Raw genomic sequence first — 19,928 nt, forward strand, 5'->3', positions numbered from 1 at the left:
CGTAGCTATTTTAGGATTTTCTTCCTCTTTTGATTAATACCGCAAAGAAAACAGAGATGCACAACCCCCTGGTAAAAATTGGCGATAAGAGCTGCGTTTCAAAATACCATAGAAATTCTTATAGACGGCTAAAGAAGGCTACAGAAAATCATATAGCTGGCTGTAGAATGCGGAGAAAATCATACGGCCGGGCTATACGAAGCGATAAAAATTATGCAGCCGGGCTACACTTCCTATCGCCGGGCTTTGCACTTTATCGCCTGGCTGTTGCTTTTTCGTCATCGACTATTAAAGGCTACAAGAAATTGTGTAGAAATTCGTGTGCTTTGGGAATCATTAAGTTTGATACGGAACCACCTTAATATTTACAAAACACACATTATATTTTCCTTTAATGCATATTTTTTTTTCATCAATTAAAATGAGAATAATCCATACAGGATGTGCAAACATTTCAAAATCATGAGTTGAATAATGCTGACTCCGCCAGATTAAATATAAGAGTCCAACACAAAACGGAGCGGCGACGCACTAGCGCCTACAAACCTAACAGGGATACTTCACGCATTGCGCAACGCGTGAAGTATCCCTGTTAGGTTTGCAGGCGCCAATGCGGTGCCAATGCGTTTCGCGTTGGCTTCCCGCCTGTCGCGCCGCAGCGTGCCACGCCACGGCGCTTGGAGCAACTATTTCACACCAGAGGTATTGCACAGGATCATACGAAACTGAGGGCGCTCTAATATATTGGGAATGACAGGCATCTATCAAAAGTACGGAGCTTTCCTCGCAAAATAAATCAAAATACTACGGCCCAAAAAGAGAGCAGTAGTCCAAAAACTCACTAAGTCCTAGCATCCGTAATTAGTAACGTTTAGCATACACTTTATCGCCTGGCTGTTGCTCAATCACGATCGGCTGTAAAAGGCGATAAGAAATTGTATAGCCGGCTATAGAAGCTATTGGAAATCTTACAGCCGGCTGTAGGTCTATGGTATTTTGGAACACAGATTCTACTGCCAATTTTTACCAGGGCCCTTACAATCTTGATAATAGTCCTTATTTTGATTGAGAAATTTGCAAGCTCCTAATAAATCAAGTGTTCTGTGTACCTAATTGGATTCGCAGGAATTTGCACAATTTTAAGAAAATTGAACAAAATTGTAACGTACATGAAGTTATTTCCTAAAAGTCTAAGTTCTAAGATATTGACTACAATTATTTAGCTATCGATTTTTTTTCTTTGAATCGTCCTGCTTTAATCAAAAGTTATCTTCAATAGTATTTCAGATTTAGGTAATAAATAAGAAAAACATGTAAGGTCAAGTTTCTTTTGTTTTACTGTAAGTTTATACTCGTATGTTTTTAAAAATGAAAATATTCCAATCACTCAAATCTTATGGTCACTGATTCGATCATGAATTGGAAATTAAAAATCATGCTCATTGAGTTATAAACAAAATTCACTATACAAAGGTTTAATGGGGCAGGATTGAAAATTTCGGTCTTTTATTCTCAAAATGAACTGGTTCCTTTCTGATCGGTCCATCATAACCGGTCTTGCCTAGAAAGAACGTCAGTTATTTAGTTACGGTTTTCATCCCGGATGGCGCACAGTGGATCGAGTCAACAGGAAAGGTCGCGGACCAAATTCAGAAACTTTAAACGCTTATTACTCCGTCTGTACGAAACTTTAAGGTTCTAAGAGCGGTTTCATCGGTTTTCTCGTGAAATTTTCTTCTAGAAACCCCCCTCAAATTTTTAAATATGACGGAATAAACATCAAAATTCGCAGTTTTAGTCATAAATTTCATGCCCGATCTCTCTAATGGACGTATTTCTATAAAACGGAATTAAGCACCAGTTTGAGTTCTTTTTGAGGAATTTAGAATCCCGGATAGCGCGTTCTGTCAAACGGACCTAAGCGCCATGGAAAAGCATTGCGAGTATGGGACGGAATAAGCCGAACGCCCGATTCCGCCGCCAATCCAAGCCCCCCTCTACCTTCCTCACCCTATGGCGCTTAGGTCCATTTGATAGAAATACGTCCTAATCATAACTCGATCCATTGTTCGGCGGTTTGTTATTTGGTCTTGCTAAATTTGAAGCCAGGCTCCCGGTCCGGCCTCAGGAGCCTCCGAATCCGGGTCTCCTGTCTCCAGTGTTTGGTGGTCTCGGCTAAGAAGGCGATGGCGGCGAGGGCGTGGCCGACGAACCAGAGGAGGAAAGCGCTCTGGAGGTAGAAGAAAGAGAGCTTGACCTGGACGGCCTGCCTGTCGCGGTACTCGTAGGCCTGCTCGAACGGGAACAGGGTGTACTGGCTCTCGAAGACGCGGTTGAGCCAGTGGGTCGTGATGCCGGCCTCGACCAGTCGCCGGATGATCGGGTTCAGGAACCGCCCCAGCCCTGAACCCCGCGGCAGGGCGAACGTCATGAAGTACTGCTCGATGCACACCTGGACATCGGAAAAAGGACATTTGTCAAGATGACCATTAAAAAATAACGGAGCACGCAGGGGCGCGGGCGCCTTTGGGGAGGGAAGGGGGGTAGGCTGGGCTTTGGCCCGGCCCTACATTTTGGGGTTGGGCCGAGGGAAATATTCGGTTCTGCAAGAGGTAGGTAAATTAAAAAAAAAAATTAAATAAATAAAAATAAAAAAAACTGTTACTTTTTGCCCGACCCTGCAAAAACCTGAAATGGCGCCACTGGGAGCACGAAAAGAAAAGGACCGTTGCCTTTTATTGTGAGAGCAGCAAGGTGTGAATTCGAGCATCTTGATACTTATTACCCGCAACTAAAATTTCAGGTAGAGCAAAATTCGCGCAACGATAATCACTGAAACCGACGTTTAATGAAAATAAAAGCGTTTTTAGGTAACATTGATTATGGTAATTTTGAAGTCTTCACTTTTGCAATAAAATACAATAAAAAAACTATTTTTCCCCAACAAAACTGCAATATTTTTACATCATTTGGTCAATAAATGCCGATTTTAAATGACCAACAAAATGAGATCTATGAGTGAGAGAGGTAGGGAAATTTGCAATGCAAGAAAAATCGCAACTTAAATTTTAATGCAATGAATGTCAATAAGAATAGCCCCTTCAATTAGTGAATGGACAACACACACAACATACTCCGATACTACAAAGGCTGCCCCGAAAAACCTGAGACTGTAGTGCTGTAACTTACAAAGTAAGACAACTAGAGAGCTGATTTTAGTTGTTTTTGAAAGAACAACTCATTTACTTCAGACAGGCGCCTAGTTTTTAATTAAATTCCTGTAAAAATCCCAAAGTTATGAAGATTTGGAAAAAAAGAAGAAAAAACCAGTTATCTTACTCCCTTTTCTTTTCGGCATAGAAATTCCCTCCTACAGAATGCTCTTCAAACACTATTTCCTTACACTTTACGGACTGAATAAACTTAACGAAATTAAAGGTGCGACTCTTCAAAACTGTTTATGGCGTCGTCAGATCGCAGGCATAACCGCATAACAACAAAACTCAAGTCGTCTTACGATATGTTGAGCCTTACGCACGGAGTTGTGCAAGTTGAATCTTCACCAGCGGGGCGATTATTGAAATTTCTTGTTTGTCGGATCGACATAGATGACATAGGTTAAAAGGCGGAGCGTGATTGTTGCTATGTCTTATCGCTGCGGGGCGATTATTGAAATGATATCGACTGTATGTCGCCGCTTTGTCGTGTCGCGCCATCGACTAAGCAATTGCTTAGTCGATGGCGCGACACGACAAAGCGGCGACATACAGTCGATATCATTCCAATAATCGCCCCGCTGCTTTGTCGTGCCTTTGTCAGGTGGAATGATCGACATACTGTCGGAAACTTAAGAGGTGCCGTTAGCTTGTCGATCATTCCACCTGACGAAGGCACGACAAAGCAGCGATAAGACATAGCCTACCAATCACGCTCCGTCTTTTAACCTATGTCATCTATGTCGATCCGACAAACAAAACATTTCAATAATCAGGCTGCAGGAGTGCGTGCTTGCGGTTTTTGCGAGATCTGTGATTTCCACCCAAATTTTATATTTTGATTTGGTATAAATATGTATCAAAAGACGTTGCTCTCTTTCAAGTAAACATACCTAAGTATTTGCCAAGTCTCTCGCCTTTCTTTCCGTCGTGTCATTTCAATTTACTCTATCTTTTCAATTTTGAATAGTCCATACATTTGGTTAAATAAGAGAGAAATAAAATAATAAAATAAAAAATAAAACCTTGGAAGCACGCATATCTTTTAGGAGTGCCAAAGGGAGCTGCTCCACTTCCATGAAGTATTTGTCGCCGACTCGCTTGGTGAAGAACGCCGTCTGGCGGCCGTCCTCAGGCTCCCATTCTGTCGTATTGATCAGCCGCAATTTCAATTTGTATCTTTGAGTCATGTAGCCAAGCCAAGAACTCTGTAGATGCATTTAAATAATTAGCATTGAAAAGAATCATATCAATAGAGGAAAAAAAACTTAGTTTAAAACAAGCTAACCTCGGTTCATATGCATGGCTAACCGAACTTCTTGGTTCAGGCAACTGAACTTACGTTGATTATGCTGAGTTTGCAGGTAACCAAACAGCATCCTAAAACGAGCCGAATACTTTCATTTGTGTCATACTTATATCATAAGAGTAACGCGTAACGCGCATATTTTCTGAGTCGCGAAGCGCCTCGCATTGGCGGATCCAGCAAATTGGCAACATTGTCTTTTCTCCATTTAAACCTATGAAATGTATCGATTCTTGGAGGGGCCAGGTGTTCCGACAAGGATCGATTATTTAACGTAGGTTTAAATGGAGGAAATCCAGTGTTGCCAAATTGCTAGATCCGCCTCTGGCGCCTCGTCAGGTGGATCCACAAAGTGGTCGGGAGGGTGCAGCCCTTTAGTTTCGTCTTAATTTAATCAATTTGCACGTAGGTCGTTTCAGTAAAAATTCGTCTATTTTGACGGTAAAACTTCCAAACCATACATTTCGTTTGTTGTGTTTCAAAATCACCGTTCCCACTTTATGTTATCAAAGGAGAACAGGTCAACATCATCCCTGGAGGTTTTACCAGAATTTGCCTCGCCCGATATGAAAAAGCACAAAAGTTTTTAAGAATTGACGTTGAGTAATTCTCCATTTCAAAAATGAAGTATGAAGGGAGGTCTGCAACGTTCCAAACCGAGGCACTTAGTTTGAATGTTTCACTGTCGATAGGCCCCTACCTCTAGGTTCCATCTAAATGTCAAATAGGGTTAACTGATACCCGAAAGGAAGGTTGAAAGCTCATGGCGACGCACCAGATAGTAAGCAGAGAACAAGTAATTCTTCTCGGACAGTCCTTCGGGAGTGTGGATCATGGGTTCGAACTCCGGAAGTGTCAGCCGAGCGGCCAAGCTGCCCGAGTAAGCCGACACGATGTTCAACGTGAAGATGCCCCAGAGTGTCAACAGGAATCTATTGAACTTGCGGTTTCCTTTTCCTTCCGGGTTGTATCCATCGTTCATGAGGAGCATGCTGTAGATCTGCAGGAAACTCCGCTCGAAAGAGATCACTGCACAGGGAGCAAAAAGTAACGGGGTGATGATGTGTTGGGAATGCTCGTTTTTACATTAATTATGGGTCGTCCATAAATTGACGTCAGAGGGCTGATTATTGAAATTAATAGACAACGCGATAGACAAAGAAGACATAAAGAGTATGAAGCAATCCTATTGGGTGAAACTAGTGGTTCTTATAGACAAAGGGAGAAAATGATGGGTCTAACTGTAGGGTCTCTCGGTGGTTGCCGTTTGTTAGTCTATTATTCACTTCCTTTGCCCATTGCAACCACCCGCTTCCACCAATAGGATCCAACCATATCTCTTGTGTCTTCTTTGTCTACAGCTTTGTCTATCAATTTCAATGTGGGAGAGGAGATTTAGGACTGCCAGTAACCAGTACCTAGGACCAAAAGTAAAAGCTTCCACCATTGCTAAGATACCAGAGACAAGAGACCCTCCACTGGCCTCTTGTGAGCAATAGTCATCACTCTTATTTCGGCTGTTGAACTACCTACATGGTGGGTGATGAGCCTCGGGTGACGTCATGAGCCAAACAAGTTTCCCAAACTTCGGCCTGTTTGCAACACGAAACTGCCAACACGTTGTTGAGCATCGACCAAGAAGGTTGGTCAACAGTTGATTGTTTAAGTCCCAAAAGTACAAGCTTCCACCATTGCCAAGATAGCAATTGAGGGTCTATATAAAGACCCGAGTGAGCAAAACTAGGATTAAGCTACTTATGGAATATAGGCTGTTATTTGGACCTGGTTGGATACTGCGGGTGCGGAAGTCGAAGTTCATCCAGTAGACGGCGGCGATGAAGCAGGTGGTGAGGATGAGGGCGAGCCATAGGTCGATGCTGAAGGGTCGGAGGAAGGCGCTCCACTGGATGCTGTACGGCTCCGGCTTGGGGAGGAGGAAGGTCATGCAGCAGGAGTGCCAGTAGGTGCTCAGGTCGATGTACTTCTTCTTGGCCACCTCGAGCCACCACGAGCAGATGGCCAGCTCGATCTTCCGCTCGATGAGCATCTGGACCATCCCGCGCGGCGGCTCGTCCTTCCACCGCGGCATCCCCCACTTGTCGCGTCCCCGCGGCACCGTCATCGTCCACCGGAAGTTCAGGATCCGCGCGAACTCCAGGAATATCCGGTACTCGATCCCGTCGATGTCCCGAACTGAATCTAGGACAACCGGCAAAACCGCAAAATTAGGCCGGAGATAAAAGGCGAACTTTCGCGAGTGGACTCGGTCGACTTTTGCAACCACTCTGAGAAAAACACTTCGGTCATATGAACCGAATGTAGGTGTTCAATATCCGCTGTATTGTTCGGTTCATGTAACCGCTTTCTCGATTTTGGGAACCATGAAACGGGGAATTCAAACCGAACAGAAACAACGTGAAAGCTCGGTTGCATGAACCGAGGATACGGTTCCCAGAACCGAAAGAGCGGTCGCATGAACCGAAAGAGCGGTCGCATGAACCGAACGCAATACGACCGATATTGAACACCTTACACTCGGTTTTTATGGCCGAACTTCTCTTCTCAGTGCAGATAGGCAGGGTTGAAAACCAATGAAGAACTTTCTACTAAGAAATAGATACAGTTGCTTGATGGATATTGGAAACTTGACGTTTGTACTAGTCTTATTTTTCCCCAATGTATATGCCTTAATCATCAAAACACGATTCTGAGACTAGCGCCACTGGCTCATGTTGAGCTAACATGGGTTCGACGCTCTCCATACGATGGAACTAACTTCACCCCAAGGTTGTGAAATTTATTAAAACAATTCAAATTTTTTTATGAACTCGGTAAGACTTTAAAAATGGCTTGACTCAAAATAAAAGAGCCGTCAAAATTTTACGGTGTATACTTACTAGGTTGACCGTCGTCATCGTGGCGTTTGAAAACAACAAAAAGAGGACAGCTGAAAGCACTCACGTTCATTTCTCTCTGATTGAAATTCAAAAATTTATTCCTGCGTAGCTGCAACAATCACATTTACATTAATCATCACGTCAGCGGCTTTCATATCATGTGGATGTAGAGTTTCAACTAAGACTAATTATTGTTATCGTCTTTATTCTTCCTTGCGGTTTTTTTTTTTTTTTTTTCTACTCGCCCTAGTTAAAATATGCGAGAAACTCGCTGTTGCAAATTGAGTGTCTAATAAAGCCTTGTCGGTTATGTCATGATCATCTCCAAGATCTCAACATTTCTCATTGACATCTAAAAAAAGGTTTTAAATCAAAAGCAGATCATTTTTAAAATCTAACACTGCCAGCCGATTAAAAATCCTCCATTCATGCCGAATGACTTTAGTATGACTAATAACAATTATTGCAAAATAAGGCCTTGGTAATCTCGGTCAACAAAAATACAGGTCTCATCAAGTCAGGTCAAATCTCAGTAAAACAGGGCCGTAGATTTATCTACTTGCCGCCCATGAGCCGCCTGTACTTTGCCGCCCCCTTCTTATTCGTTTTGGAACATCAATAAAAACCATCAAGTGAACATGCCGGAGGGGGAGGGGAGGGGTGCATAAGACGCGTTTACTCGTGTAGCACACATTTTTTGCGAAAGCCCCGTCAACACTTTTAGCAAAAGTTCACGGAACTTTGCGCGAAAGTTAAGTTCCGTAAACCTATCTCTGTGTGAACAAGGTCTTCCATTCATAAGAAATGAACGTAAAAATTATGCAAGAACAAACATAAATGTGGTTTAATAAGTTTAACCTCCACCGCCGCACCAGCTTCACGCTGACCGCACTGTGTTTGGCGCAATGCGTGAAGTATTCCTCCACTCTTGTAGGCGCTATGCATTTCACGCCGACCGCCGCCGAACGCATACTGTATTTGACGCAATGCGTGAAGTATTCATGAAGTCTAGTAGGCGCTATGCGTTTCACTCTGACCGCACTGTATTTGACGCGATGCGTGAAATATTCATGCAGCCTTGCAGCTGCTAATATATGTTACATACCAACAGCCGGCCTCGCTGGGGGCTTCTCCTTTTCATCTCAAGTCCTCATCATCATTGCTTTCTGCGCCGCGTCGCTCTATGCCAAATTGCGTGTTTCTCTCTCAACTCGACCAATTAAAGGTGCTATCTCTTGTGTCACCAAAAGACGCTTTAATCGTTGGTAATTTTTTTTCTGAATCCGATTTTTTTATACCTATATTTAAAAAACTTGCAAAATTTGCCGCCCCCTAAATTTGCCGCCATGGGCCGTGGCCCATATGGCCACCCCCTTAATCCGGCCCTGGATACCAACATGTCAACTGACCTGCTTAATCACATTTTAAAGCAGGCTTTTGTTAGTATAGGCTATTTAAGAAAGTGAAGATAAATAAGTCCCAATGATCAACCCGCTAGCCGTCGCAGAATAGGTAACTGAAAGTTACCCTCGAGGGTGCTGCATGACTTCCTCATGAGCGACAGATCTTATCTGTATCTAATCGTTGTCATAGGCACTAGAAAGAATCAAGCCCTCACCAATAATGGCGTTACTTTGAACCATTATTGACCGATTCACGTCATATCGATGCCTAAGTGCGAAACCACGTATCTCCAATTACTATCATACTTTATTTTTTCTTCGGATAACTGCTCAACGTAATCTCTTGAAAACTCTCTCAAGTTTTCTTCTCTGCCAGCAAAATATTCTGCGTAAATTTCAAGCTACTAAGTTTGCTTCTTTCTTTTCAAACAATTAAAGTAGGAGCGCATATTTTCAGACACCGCAATAAATATACGTGGGTTTGCACCTCATTCTTCGATGTGACTTAGAATTTTCAAAGTGAAAAAGTTGCATCAAGTTATGCAGCTGCGTGATTAAGAGCATTTTTGTACATAAGGCCTTGTCTCTACGGGACGTTTCATGGGATCTGTCCCGGGGAAAAATCTCATTTTCAAAGTTGGGAAAAGTATTGAGTTAGTCTATACTAACCACAGTACCAACTTGTGTCCTTGTGGAGTCCCAGGAACGATCGACTTAAAAAGAAGAAGACATTTTGTTGTGTTGTTTAGTGGGAAAAAAGCCTTGAAGTTTCATTCATGCGACTCGAACTTGGGGATGGGGAAAATCCCGCCGCCCGCGAAACGTCCCGTGGAGACAAGACCTAATTTTTTGGAATGGGCAAACCCGTGTTATGGTGGAGGACTCACATCAGATGATAATATGGGGAGGGTCGTGGGCTGGAAAGTCCATTGATGAATTAAATATTGACGCACAATGAACCTGCGCGGTCCGAATTCGATCCAGAGAATATCGTAGCTCCTCCACAGATCCAACTGCTCCTATCGAAACAAATACTTATTAGCAGCGATCCTGAGAGAATATCCCCCCCTCTCGTCCTTCCCTCTATCTCTGAGTAACAATTCATAGGTTGGTTAAATTCATGCTTAAAACCCTTTAAAATTTGACCCTTGTGCGGATGAACAGAAACTGTAGCGTTTAGATGGTCTGTGGTGGGGTGGTGTGGCACTCTTAGACTGACAAACGCATTGCGTTTGATGGTTTTCCGCACTTAACAACATTCCCTTAAATGTTTATGTTTCATATGAAAGTGTATGATGAGTTAAGATCACAGCGTTTCTCATAATTTCTTTCTGAAGTTCTACAGTGGGAAACAAATTTTTGAATGCAAGCAAAACCGCTTTTTGACGTCATGGAGCAACGTCTCCCATTTAAATACATTGTGACCTTCCGGCCATACAAGCGCCATGCGACTTTTCAAAATTTCTGCCGCCATTTTATTTTTTTATACGGACAATGTTTTGGTTGAATCTATTTGAAAATTTCATTGAATTTTATCGGCAGCGCAAAAAAAATCATTGAAATTTCAGGACAGCTTCGTTGAACAATTTCTCAGTAAAAAATAAACAGGCGGCGGAGATTTTTAAACGTCGCATGGCGCTTGCGATACTTTGTCCGGATGGTGACGACATGTATTTTAGCAGATCAGATCATCCTGTCATAATTTCTCCAAGAATTGTTCATTTTAGAAACCAAGAATATCCTCGTGCCCTAATCACTTGGCGTAAGTATTATATTTTTAAATGAAATTCATCAAATTTCAGACCCTCCAAATTATTTATTCCACTGAGTTTGCTGAGGGCTGAGGATGGAGTCTAACGTGCTCCGGATGATAAAAAAAATTCCCAGTGCAAATGAGTTGGCAAAAAATTTGAAAATTGTATTCATTTGACTTGCATCGGATCTCATGTAGGGGTTTTCCATTAATTATTCCACCCGTCGCACAGTGGATCGAGTCGATCGCAGAGGCTGGACATTACGTTTTTGACTAAAACTGCAAATTTTGCCGTTTAGTTTGTCACATTTTAAATTTTAAGGGGTGCTCTTACAAGAGAATTTTACGAGGAAACCAATGGCGCCACTTTTAGAGAACCTCAAAATTTTGTACAAACGAAGTCATAAGCTTTTAAAGTTTCCAAATTTTGTCCGACCTCTCATATTGATTCGATCCGCTGTGTTGCCGTGCTAAGGAAAAACGCCGTATGAACATTCGAGAGTCGCCAAATTACCTCCGATAAAACGTTTATTTCTGAGAGAAGTTATCAATATTTTTCCCTCGAAATTTTCAAAATATTTAGATGAAATTACGAACGAAATTCCCTGAAAAATCGAAAGAAACATGTTTATACATATTCCTGAAAATGAGTGATTTATCAAAGGATATTTGGCAACGCCTAAAGGCTCATACGGCGTTTTTCCTCAATAATTTTATATGATTAATCATCTCATGTATATTACTCTCATTTTTTTAACTTTGACATCACTTCTTTTTCTGTTTTTTGCTCTTTCTCTCTATTAGATTGTACCACTTAGGCCTTCGTGCCAATATCTGTCAATATTGGTTGCAACTTGTATGCTCTTAAATAAAATATTATGTCAAAAGAAAAAAAAAAAAAAAAGTGTGTGCGTCGATGGCCTCGTTACCAGTGTAAAGGCTCGAGTGTCCTTGGGTTCGCCGTCGGCGACCATGAGTGCCAAGACCCGGAAGGACCAGTTGGCCGCTACGGCTCTCTGCATGAAGACGGCCAAGGCGGAGGTGGTCTCGGCGAGGATGACGAGGCCCTCGCAGTAGCGCTGCATGAGGAGGGTGTCCAGGGCGTTCTTGGCCATGACGGGGCGCCCGAGGCCCTGCGCGACTCGGGCCACGAGTTGGTCGGCCACCCCGGGCTCGTGGGCGAAGAGGACGCAGTTGGCAGGGCGCGGGAAGAGCACGTCTGCGTAGCCCTTGATGCGTCGCATCGAGGACCTCGGAATCCGGGAGGGCGCCAGGGGTGTCTTCAGGCTCGCTCCCAGCGCCCCCGAGAGAAGCGATAGCCACAGCGCCAGAGACAGTCGGCTCCATGTTCGCTTCGATCGCATACTCATTGAAACTGAAAATTTCGGATGGATTAGATTACAAACAACTGAAAAACTGAAACACACGTCGACGGTGTTATTTGGCGACCACGTATCTCGTTTGCGCACTGAAAAAAAATTCTCCGCGTTTTTACCAAGGTCCGTTGGTACCTTTACCATCTCACCTTTTTTACCAATTATTGGTAATTTTACTAAGACAGATTGGTAAGCATACCTAAAAACCGGTATTTTCACTGTTTTTTCAGGTAAGAATACCACTTTTATTGGTAATCAATTCCCGGTAACTTTGCCATTTTATCTCGGTAATTCTACCATAGTCGATAAAAAATATCGGCGTTTTTACCAAGGTCCAGTAAAATTACCTAGAAAGTTCAATTATATTTTACCAAGATTTCTCGGTAAAATTACCAATTCCATAAATGGTAATTTTACCAAGAAAAAACTGGGTTCAAATAGAACCCTGAATTCTTGGTAATTTCGCCCTTTTCTTAGAAAATACACCGAGATTTTTTTTCAGTGTACAAACAACTGAAAAACTGAAACACACATCGACGGTGTTATTTGGCGACCACGTATCTCGTTTGCGGCGTTTGAAAATCTCCTCCTCTATATTATTTTTTTTAACGGAGAACAAATTGACATCATTCTTTAAAGTCTTCGCAGGACTTCCTGCGCATGGAGAAGATTAATCACCACAGTTTTAAAGAATTGCAGTTGAGTAGTTTTCCGTTTAAAAAATGAAGTATGACAGGTCTACGACGCACAGTGGGTCGAGTCGCTTAGAGAGGTTGGACATGACATTTTTTACTTAAACTGCAAATTTTAACGTTTATTTCGTCAAATTTTGAATTTCAATGTGTGGTTTAAGAAGAAAATTTCACCAGGAAACCAATGGAATCACTTTATGCGTCTCAAAAATTTGTATAAACGGAGTTATAAGCGGTTAAAGTTTGCAAATTTTGTCCGACCTCCCCCATTGACTCGATCCATCGAGCGACGTCGCAAACCGAAGTACGTGGTTGCAGACTTCCACCGCGTTGATATATTCAAAAGGACCATGCACATTCCTCGTGGGGATGTCTGCCACGATCGCTTTCCCAATTTTTTATTGCATTAAACTCTCCCCCCGAACTAGCAAAATCTCTCATTTTCTTCGGAGGGGCCGAGTAGATTTCTGGGTCCCTGCCTCCCTACTTTCGCCCATGCCCATGTTCAAAAACTTAAAGGAAGTGTAATTCAAAAAGTATTTACGCTCATTTTTCATACTTGTCTAAAATCAGTCGATTGCTATCAAAGGTTGAAAATCCATCATTTTCCTACCTTACCAGATAGTTAGGCTAGGTAAATCTCCAAATTTGAGCCTGGATGCATGTTCCAAACCGAAGATGCGACTGTCGCTGCTGCATGTGTTGAACGCTGAGCGACATGTGACTCCGGTGATTTTCCACCAATCACCTTAAACCAATTTTGCTGCACAATGACCAAGGTTGTCAAATTCCCTTGTCTGGATCTGTGAGAAAAGTGAATAGCACCACCGAGTAACGTAGAACGAGCATTAAAAGTGTTTAGTCAGTGCCCCCCTCAAAAAAATTCTCTCACAAAAGAATTAATTAGGAAAGCATGCATTAAGGGAGGGGGATCGTACAACCCCTATACTTATGACAGTACCATCTAATCTACCCATAAAGAATTAAACCATAAAACAACAACACTCGGGCGAACCCCGACAGCTAGCTGATATACTAACTCCTCCTAGGAAAATACTTCAGCTACGTTATTATTGGGCACGCAAAAGATTATTGGAAGTCACCAAAAATGGCCTTTTTGGGGAATTTTTTTCCGGAGAAAAAGAATCATGATGTAAATTCAGTCACAATAACTGTCTCACCACTGAATACTCACACAACAAAGCATGTGGACTCGACGTATTCATCAAGAAATCGTATCCGTCAAAGGGGAGAGAGAGAATTACAAATACCATCCGCTCATCGACAAACAGTCAGATTTACTTAGGATAAAAGCCTCCCTACTCATATGACAAAAGAGCTCTTGAGCACCAATACTCTTGATTTGTGTTTCCGTGCAGAGCAAGCACCCAGCAACAGGTATGATCTATCGCTAACCCATCACAGAATTAGTGGCATCGATTTACTGTGTTCAAACTTACGCCATTATGCTTGTGCCATTACTTACGATCAATTCAATATCTAGAAAGTACGAGAGAAATGTTGAACCTCAAGAGTCTATTGAAGTTATCGGTTTTCTGCTATGTATAAAGTATTAGAGTCTCTCTTATAATATTTTTAGTATATTCAGTGCATTAGGTGCATCCGTCTGCTTACCTGACATGATGTGGGAAATTAAAGAGAATCATACTTTGAGCAAAAACCTTGAATTTTCTTGTAAAACAGAAATAAGAGACACTTCAAAGCGAGTTGATGACAGCGCACATCGCAAAGATACAACCATTTGTCCATATGTCATTTAAGCTAAATCATTGAAGGCGCGATGGCGCGAGGCGTAAACTTGCAATGCTCCGCTCGATGCTACTAATGAGGTGTTTCTCAGATTCGGAGGAAAAGTTTAAAAAAACGAGGCCTATTTACGTCTCATCTATCTCTGGCCGGGTCGCCCACGCAGCCCTTGAAGCACCACCATAAAAAAAAAAACCCAAAGGAATCAACACAACATTGAATCAAAGCGAGAGAAAGGAAGCGCTTTCACAACGGCGCAGAGATACAACTATTCGTGCTTGATGGATGTCCGTGTTGCGTCTCCAAAATTGAAGGCGCGACGGCGCGAGGCGTGAACTCGCAAATGTTATCCACTCTACATAAATGCTATGCTACCAATTAAGGTTTTGCTCAGATTCGGAGGAAAAGTTTAAAAAAACGAGGCCTATTTACGTCTCATCTATCTCTGGCCGGGTCGCCCACGCAGCCCTTAAAGCACCACCACAAAAAAAAAAAAACCAAAAGAATCATCACAACATTGAATTAAAGCGAGAGAAAGGAAGCGCATTCATAACGGCGCAGAGATACAACTATTCGTGCTTGATGGATGTCCGTGTTGCGTCTCCAAAATTGAAGGCGCGACGGCGCGAGGCGTGAATTTGCAAATGTTATCTTTCATATTGAACCTTAAAAGTCTATTGAAGTTATTGGTTTTCTGCTATGTATATATTAGTTTCAGAGTCTCTCTTATAATATTTTTAGTATAGGTATTCAGTGCATTAGGTGCATCCGTCTGCTTACCTGACATATGTGGGAAATTAAAGAGAATCATACTTTGAGCAAAAACCTTGAATTTTCTTGTAAAACAGAAATAAGAGACACTTCAAAGCGAGTTGATGACAGCGCAGCGAGATACAACCATTTGTCCATGTTTCATAAGCTAAATTATTGAAGGCACGATGAAGCGAGGCGTAAACTTGCAATGCTCCGCTCGATGCTACTAATGGGGTGTTTCTCAGATTCGGAGGGAAAGTTAAAAAAAACGAGGCCTATTTACGTCTCATCTATCTCTGGCCGGGTCGCCTACGTAGCCCTTGAAGCGCCACCACAAAAAAAAAAACCCCAAAGGAACTAACACAACATTGAATTAAAGCGAGAGAAAGGAAGGTCGTTCATAACGGCGCAGAGATACAACTATTCGTGATTGATGGATGTCCATGTTGCGTCTCCAAAATTGAAGGCGCGACGGCGCGAGGCGTGAACTCGCAAACGTTATCCACTCTACATAAATGCTATGCTGCCAATAAGGGGTCGCTCAGAGTCGGGAGAAATGATAGAAACGAGGCCCAAATAACATCTCCCCCATTTTCGGCTATGTTCACGCTCGCTTTTTTTCTTTAATTTCAATTTGATGTCAGACTCATTTTTTCAATGTATTTGTAGACCTTTAACTGGACTTTAAAAGGTACTATGTGCATAGGGCTTGCGTGCGACATAGTTCCTTTTGGCATAAATACGTCAAACTAAAGGGCGTATGCACCGGTCTGATACAACCCGCGATGCACGTGTTTATAGCAAGCCTCGGGTTAGTTTGACCCACTTTTGGCATCTAAGGGAAAAACTCTTGTATTGAAATGTATAGTTAAGAAAATTACCGTTATAGTTAAGATTTGAGCAAAGAACACCAGACCAAGAAAGCAAGATCTTTTTAGGGAAGAAAAAAAAGACAAGAATGATTCATACGCCTAAGTTGGCATTTCAGGTACGAGTACTTACTTACACTATTACATTGTATTTCAACGGGCAGAAACATCACAGCGAAATTAAATTAAAAATTAATCGAGCTACGATCCCTTCAAGAGATGCCAGAGGGATGAAAAGTTTGCAACCCTGCTCAATGAAAACCTATGGAGCGAGATTACCTATTCTGTTTTTTGAATTGAGAAGTTTTCAAGTTCCCCCGTACATTTGTTGCCTATGCGATGAAATTTAAGGCGAGCCTTAAGTGAAAGGTATTTATCAATAAGTTTTCGCACTACCTGTTGATTCCATTAAACTTTATAAGGTTAATGTCTGTTTTTGGAGTAGGTAACTGTACGAGATCCCTGGTAGACCTTTTGCCTATACGTCGAAATTGAAGGCGAATGTTAACCCTTCGAGCCCTAAGTTGCAATTTTTTCCCGCCCGTTTGTACTGCACTGTATCGGTAATAACCTAAAGTTATATTTCATATCCTTCCCAACTAAATGCATATACTGTATGACTTGATACGCTGATTAGAAAAAGAGCCATGGGGACAAAAAAATACTAAAAATATGGTCCAAACTGCAAGTAACAGGCTTTTCATCAAAACGGGAAGAGGAGACTTAAACGCAATGTCAGTTTAGGAACTGACTGCTAGGAACTAGGGTTCGCCTTCGATGTTTAGTGTAGGCATCATGGACTCCCACTTGGTCGAATGACAGTATCACCGTGAATGTCACGTTTATTCGGAACACAGAAAAAATATCCTGTTAAACCTTGACAACTTCAAAACAAAAAAAAATTGCACTCTATCCCATGAGATGTAATGGAAATGGATTCGATGTCGGTAGACTATGTATTTTACAGTCTTTTCGTTTGCAAATTAATTAATTGATGCGCTGTAAAAGTGGAATGTTTCAGTGCAGGGCCGGATTAAGGGGGTGGCCACATGGGCCGCGGCCCATGGCGGCAAAATTAGGGGGCGGCAAATTTTGCAATTTTTTTAAATACAGGTACAAAAAAGTCGGATTCAGGATAAAATTACAAACAAGAAAAGGTGACAAAATCTCTCATTTCCTGGGAGTTCATTAATTTCGAATTTTGTCGTATTTCGGTGATACAAAAGACTGCGCACCCTTACTTAGTTGAGTTAAGAGAGGGACCAAACACGTAATTTGGCCTGGAGCGGCGCGGCGCATCAGAGAGAAATGATGCCGAGGACTTGAGATGAAAAGGAGAAGCCCTCGGCGCGGCGGTCGGCATGTAACAGCGCCTACGAGACTGCATGAATACTTCACGCATTGCGTCAAACACAGTACGATCAACAGCGGTCGGCGCGGCGTGAAACGCTCAATGCCTACAAGACTTACATGAATACCTCACGCATTGCACCAAATAGTGTGGTCAACGCGGCGGAAGTTAAAATTATTAAACCACATTTGTGTTTGTTCTTTCTTAATTTTTTAGTTCATTTTTTACAAATGAAAGGCCTTGTGCACACAGAGATAGGTTTACGGAACTGAATTTTTGCATGAAGATCCGTGAAATTTTGCTAGTAGTGTTGACAGGGCTTACGCAAAAAATGTGTCCAACACGAGTGAACGCGTCTTATGCACCCTTCTTTCTCCGGCACATTCACTTGATGGTTTTTATTGATGTTTTAAAATGAATGAGAAGAGGGCGGCAAAATACAGGCGGCCCATGGGCGGCAAGTAGGTAAATCCGGCCATGTTCCAGTGTAATTGTTTTGTCCACTAAAAATAATGAACGCTGATAAAACTCTGGCAATGATTGAATAATTTTCAAATGAAGTAAATATTCTACTGATAAAAAAGACGTTTCATTTATTAACAAAGGCCAAGTTGGAAATTTCATACTTTTTTTCTCTCTCTCTTTCAGAGAATTTAACTTGAAAATATGTTCTTACTCTATTGATTGTCAGAGTTGGGGACAAAATTGTCCTTTGTTTCACTGTTCTCGAGGAAGGCAATGATGTCAGAAAAGGAAATGAGGAAAGTTATCAGTCATTACCGACTATCAACAAGAGTATAGTAGCAGTGGGATCAAGTTGGACTTGAGAGGAGTTTTTTGCCAAAAATATCTACCTTATTTAAGAAACTCTTACACAAATCTCAGAAATTTTTCAGAGTGCTTTAGGTCAGTGGCGTAACGGACTTCCGCTGGGCCCCCCCAATTAGCATTTTGCAACGAAAAAATTGCAATTTAAATGAAATAAAATTTCCAGATGATTTCAACTTTCTTGCAAGAAAATTGCAATTATTTTACAACATCTGACCCCCTCATTGTAAAAAAGTTGCAATTTTTTTTTTGCAAAGAAATTTCAATATTGACGACCTTTAAATCTTAACCCCTAAATTATCCGGGGTAATTATAATAATTCGAACCCATGCTTACCTAAAGTCCTACGACGTTTAGCAGCATAAAATACCGGACGCCCTTGAGTGGGCTTGAACCCGACCCGCGAAAGTCATAACGGAGCACTCTCCCATTGAGCTACAGGGAGCTGATGAAAAGTTGGGTTGAAATCACGCCTGTTAAGGCTGTATCGCATGCATTGCGTCAGTGCGTGGCTCAACATTCATCATAGATTTGATTAACGCCGTTTTTCTCAGGCTTCTTTCTTTTGCCTATTATTTATTTTTTTGCCTATTATTTATTTTTTTTCGTGTTATTTATTTTTTTCATATTTTTTTTGTCTGATTTTTTTTTTCGATATCACGTAATAGGTACTCACACTAAATTTACACCGGTGTAAATTACACCACATACTAACTTGAGAACTTAAAAATATTTTCAAAAAATATTTTTAAAATATTTTCAAAACTTTCTTAAGGAATATTTTTAACATGCATGTTTACAGGCAATATTTTTGAATTATTTTAAAAATATTTTTTGTAAACATTTTCAAAATATTCTTTTAAAATGTTTTAAAAATATTTTGAAAATATTTTAATTACAATATTGCCATGAAAATATTTTGATAAAGGTGACAATATTTTCAAAATATGTTGGGCTATATGGGTTAGGTGAGACATTCAAGTCGAAAAAACTTTAAAACAACTAGAGAATTGGATGCCAGGCACATGGCGTGAATTTGTTACAACATGATTGCACCGAAATTGCAGTCTTTATAGTGCCTTGAAAAAGAAGGTAAGGCAACAAGCATAATCTACATTTCTTGCAAACTTATTGCAATAAAATTACAACTTTTTAAGCGCCTTCAAATGAACGTATAGGCAACAAGCAAAAATTGCAATCAACTCACAATCCATTGCAATGAAATTGCAATCCATGCTACTTGGGCCCCTGCAAAATTTTTTCTAGGCCCCCCCCCCATGTCGATAAAATTCCAAAATCATCCCCCCTCCCGCCCCTCTACTTCCCTCACCTCTTCCCGTTTTTTGGCCAGAGTTTCAAATCACGGACTTGGAATGCCTCTCCCCTCACTGTCCCGGATTCCGTACCCGATTAAATGGGGCCCCTAAAGGATCAAGGATCTAAAGGGTGGCGGGGGCCCAGCCCAGGCTCAGGGATCTACAAAAGGGCCCATGCAGGCCCAAGAATCGGAGGGCCCCCAAGGGCCTTGTGGGCCCTTTACATTCATGGGTCACCCAAAGCCCCAAATACCTACGAAAAGTGACAAAAAAGAGAAAAGTTTTAGTAATCACTGAGTGAACATTGGAAGGCAGGGGCCCTTTAGTAAAAAAAAAAAGTTAGGAACAGTCCAAAAGAAGTATGAAAAACCCTGAGCTAACAATAAAAATCGGCGGAAGAAG

The 19,928-nt window shown here is 41.7% G+C and overlaps 1 protein-coding gene across 1 annotated transcript; it reads right to left on the bottom strand.

Moving 5' to 3' along the window:
• Positions 1–1,369: 1,369 nt before the first annotated feature.
• LOC109034187 (uncharacterized) lies at positions 1,370–11,945 on the bottom strand. Its single transcript, XM_072296477.1, has 7 exons — positions 11,504–11,945; positions 9,709–9,840; positions 7,419–7,527; positions 6,304–6,720; positions 5,297–5,550; positions 4,241–4,423; positions 1,370–2,452 (listed from the first exon to the last, which is right to left on the bottom strand). The coding sequence occupies exons 1-7, from the start codon at positions 11,942–11,944 to the stop codon at positions 2,081–2,083; spliced, it is 1,908 nt and encodes a 635-aa protein (XP_072152578.1). The 5' UTR covers position 11,945; the 3' UTR covers positions 1,370–2,080.
• Between the last annotated feature and the right edge of the window lie 7,983 nt (positions 11,946–19,928).

The sequence above is a fragment of the Bemisia tabaci genome, chromosome 2 (assembly GCF_918797505.1).
Source record: "Bemisia tabaci chromosome 2, PGI_BMITA_v3".
NCBI classification, from domain to species: domain Eukaryota; kingdom Metazoa; phylum Arthropoda; class Insecta; order Hemiptera; family Aleyrodidae; genus Bemisia; species Bemisia tabaci.

Excerpts from the sequence above, each read along its gene's own strand:
- LOC109034187 (XM_072296477.1), bottom strand. The coding sequence starts at position 11,944 with ATGAGTATGCGATCGAAGCGAACATGGAGCCGACTGTCTCTGGCGCTG. Across the intron at positions 6,721-7,418 it reads CGATGACGACGGTCAACCTA|ATTCAGTTCGGGACATCGAC; the intron begins GTAAGTATACAC and ends CGGTTGTCCTAG. Across the intron at positions 5,551-6,303 it reads CACCCGCAGTATCCAACCAG|TGATCTCTTTCGAGCGGAGT; the intron begins GTCCAAATAACA and ends CTCCCTGTGCAG.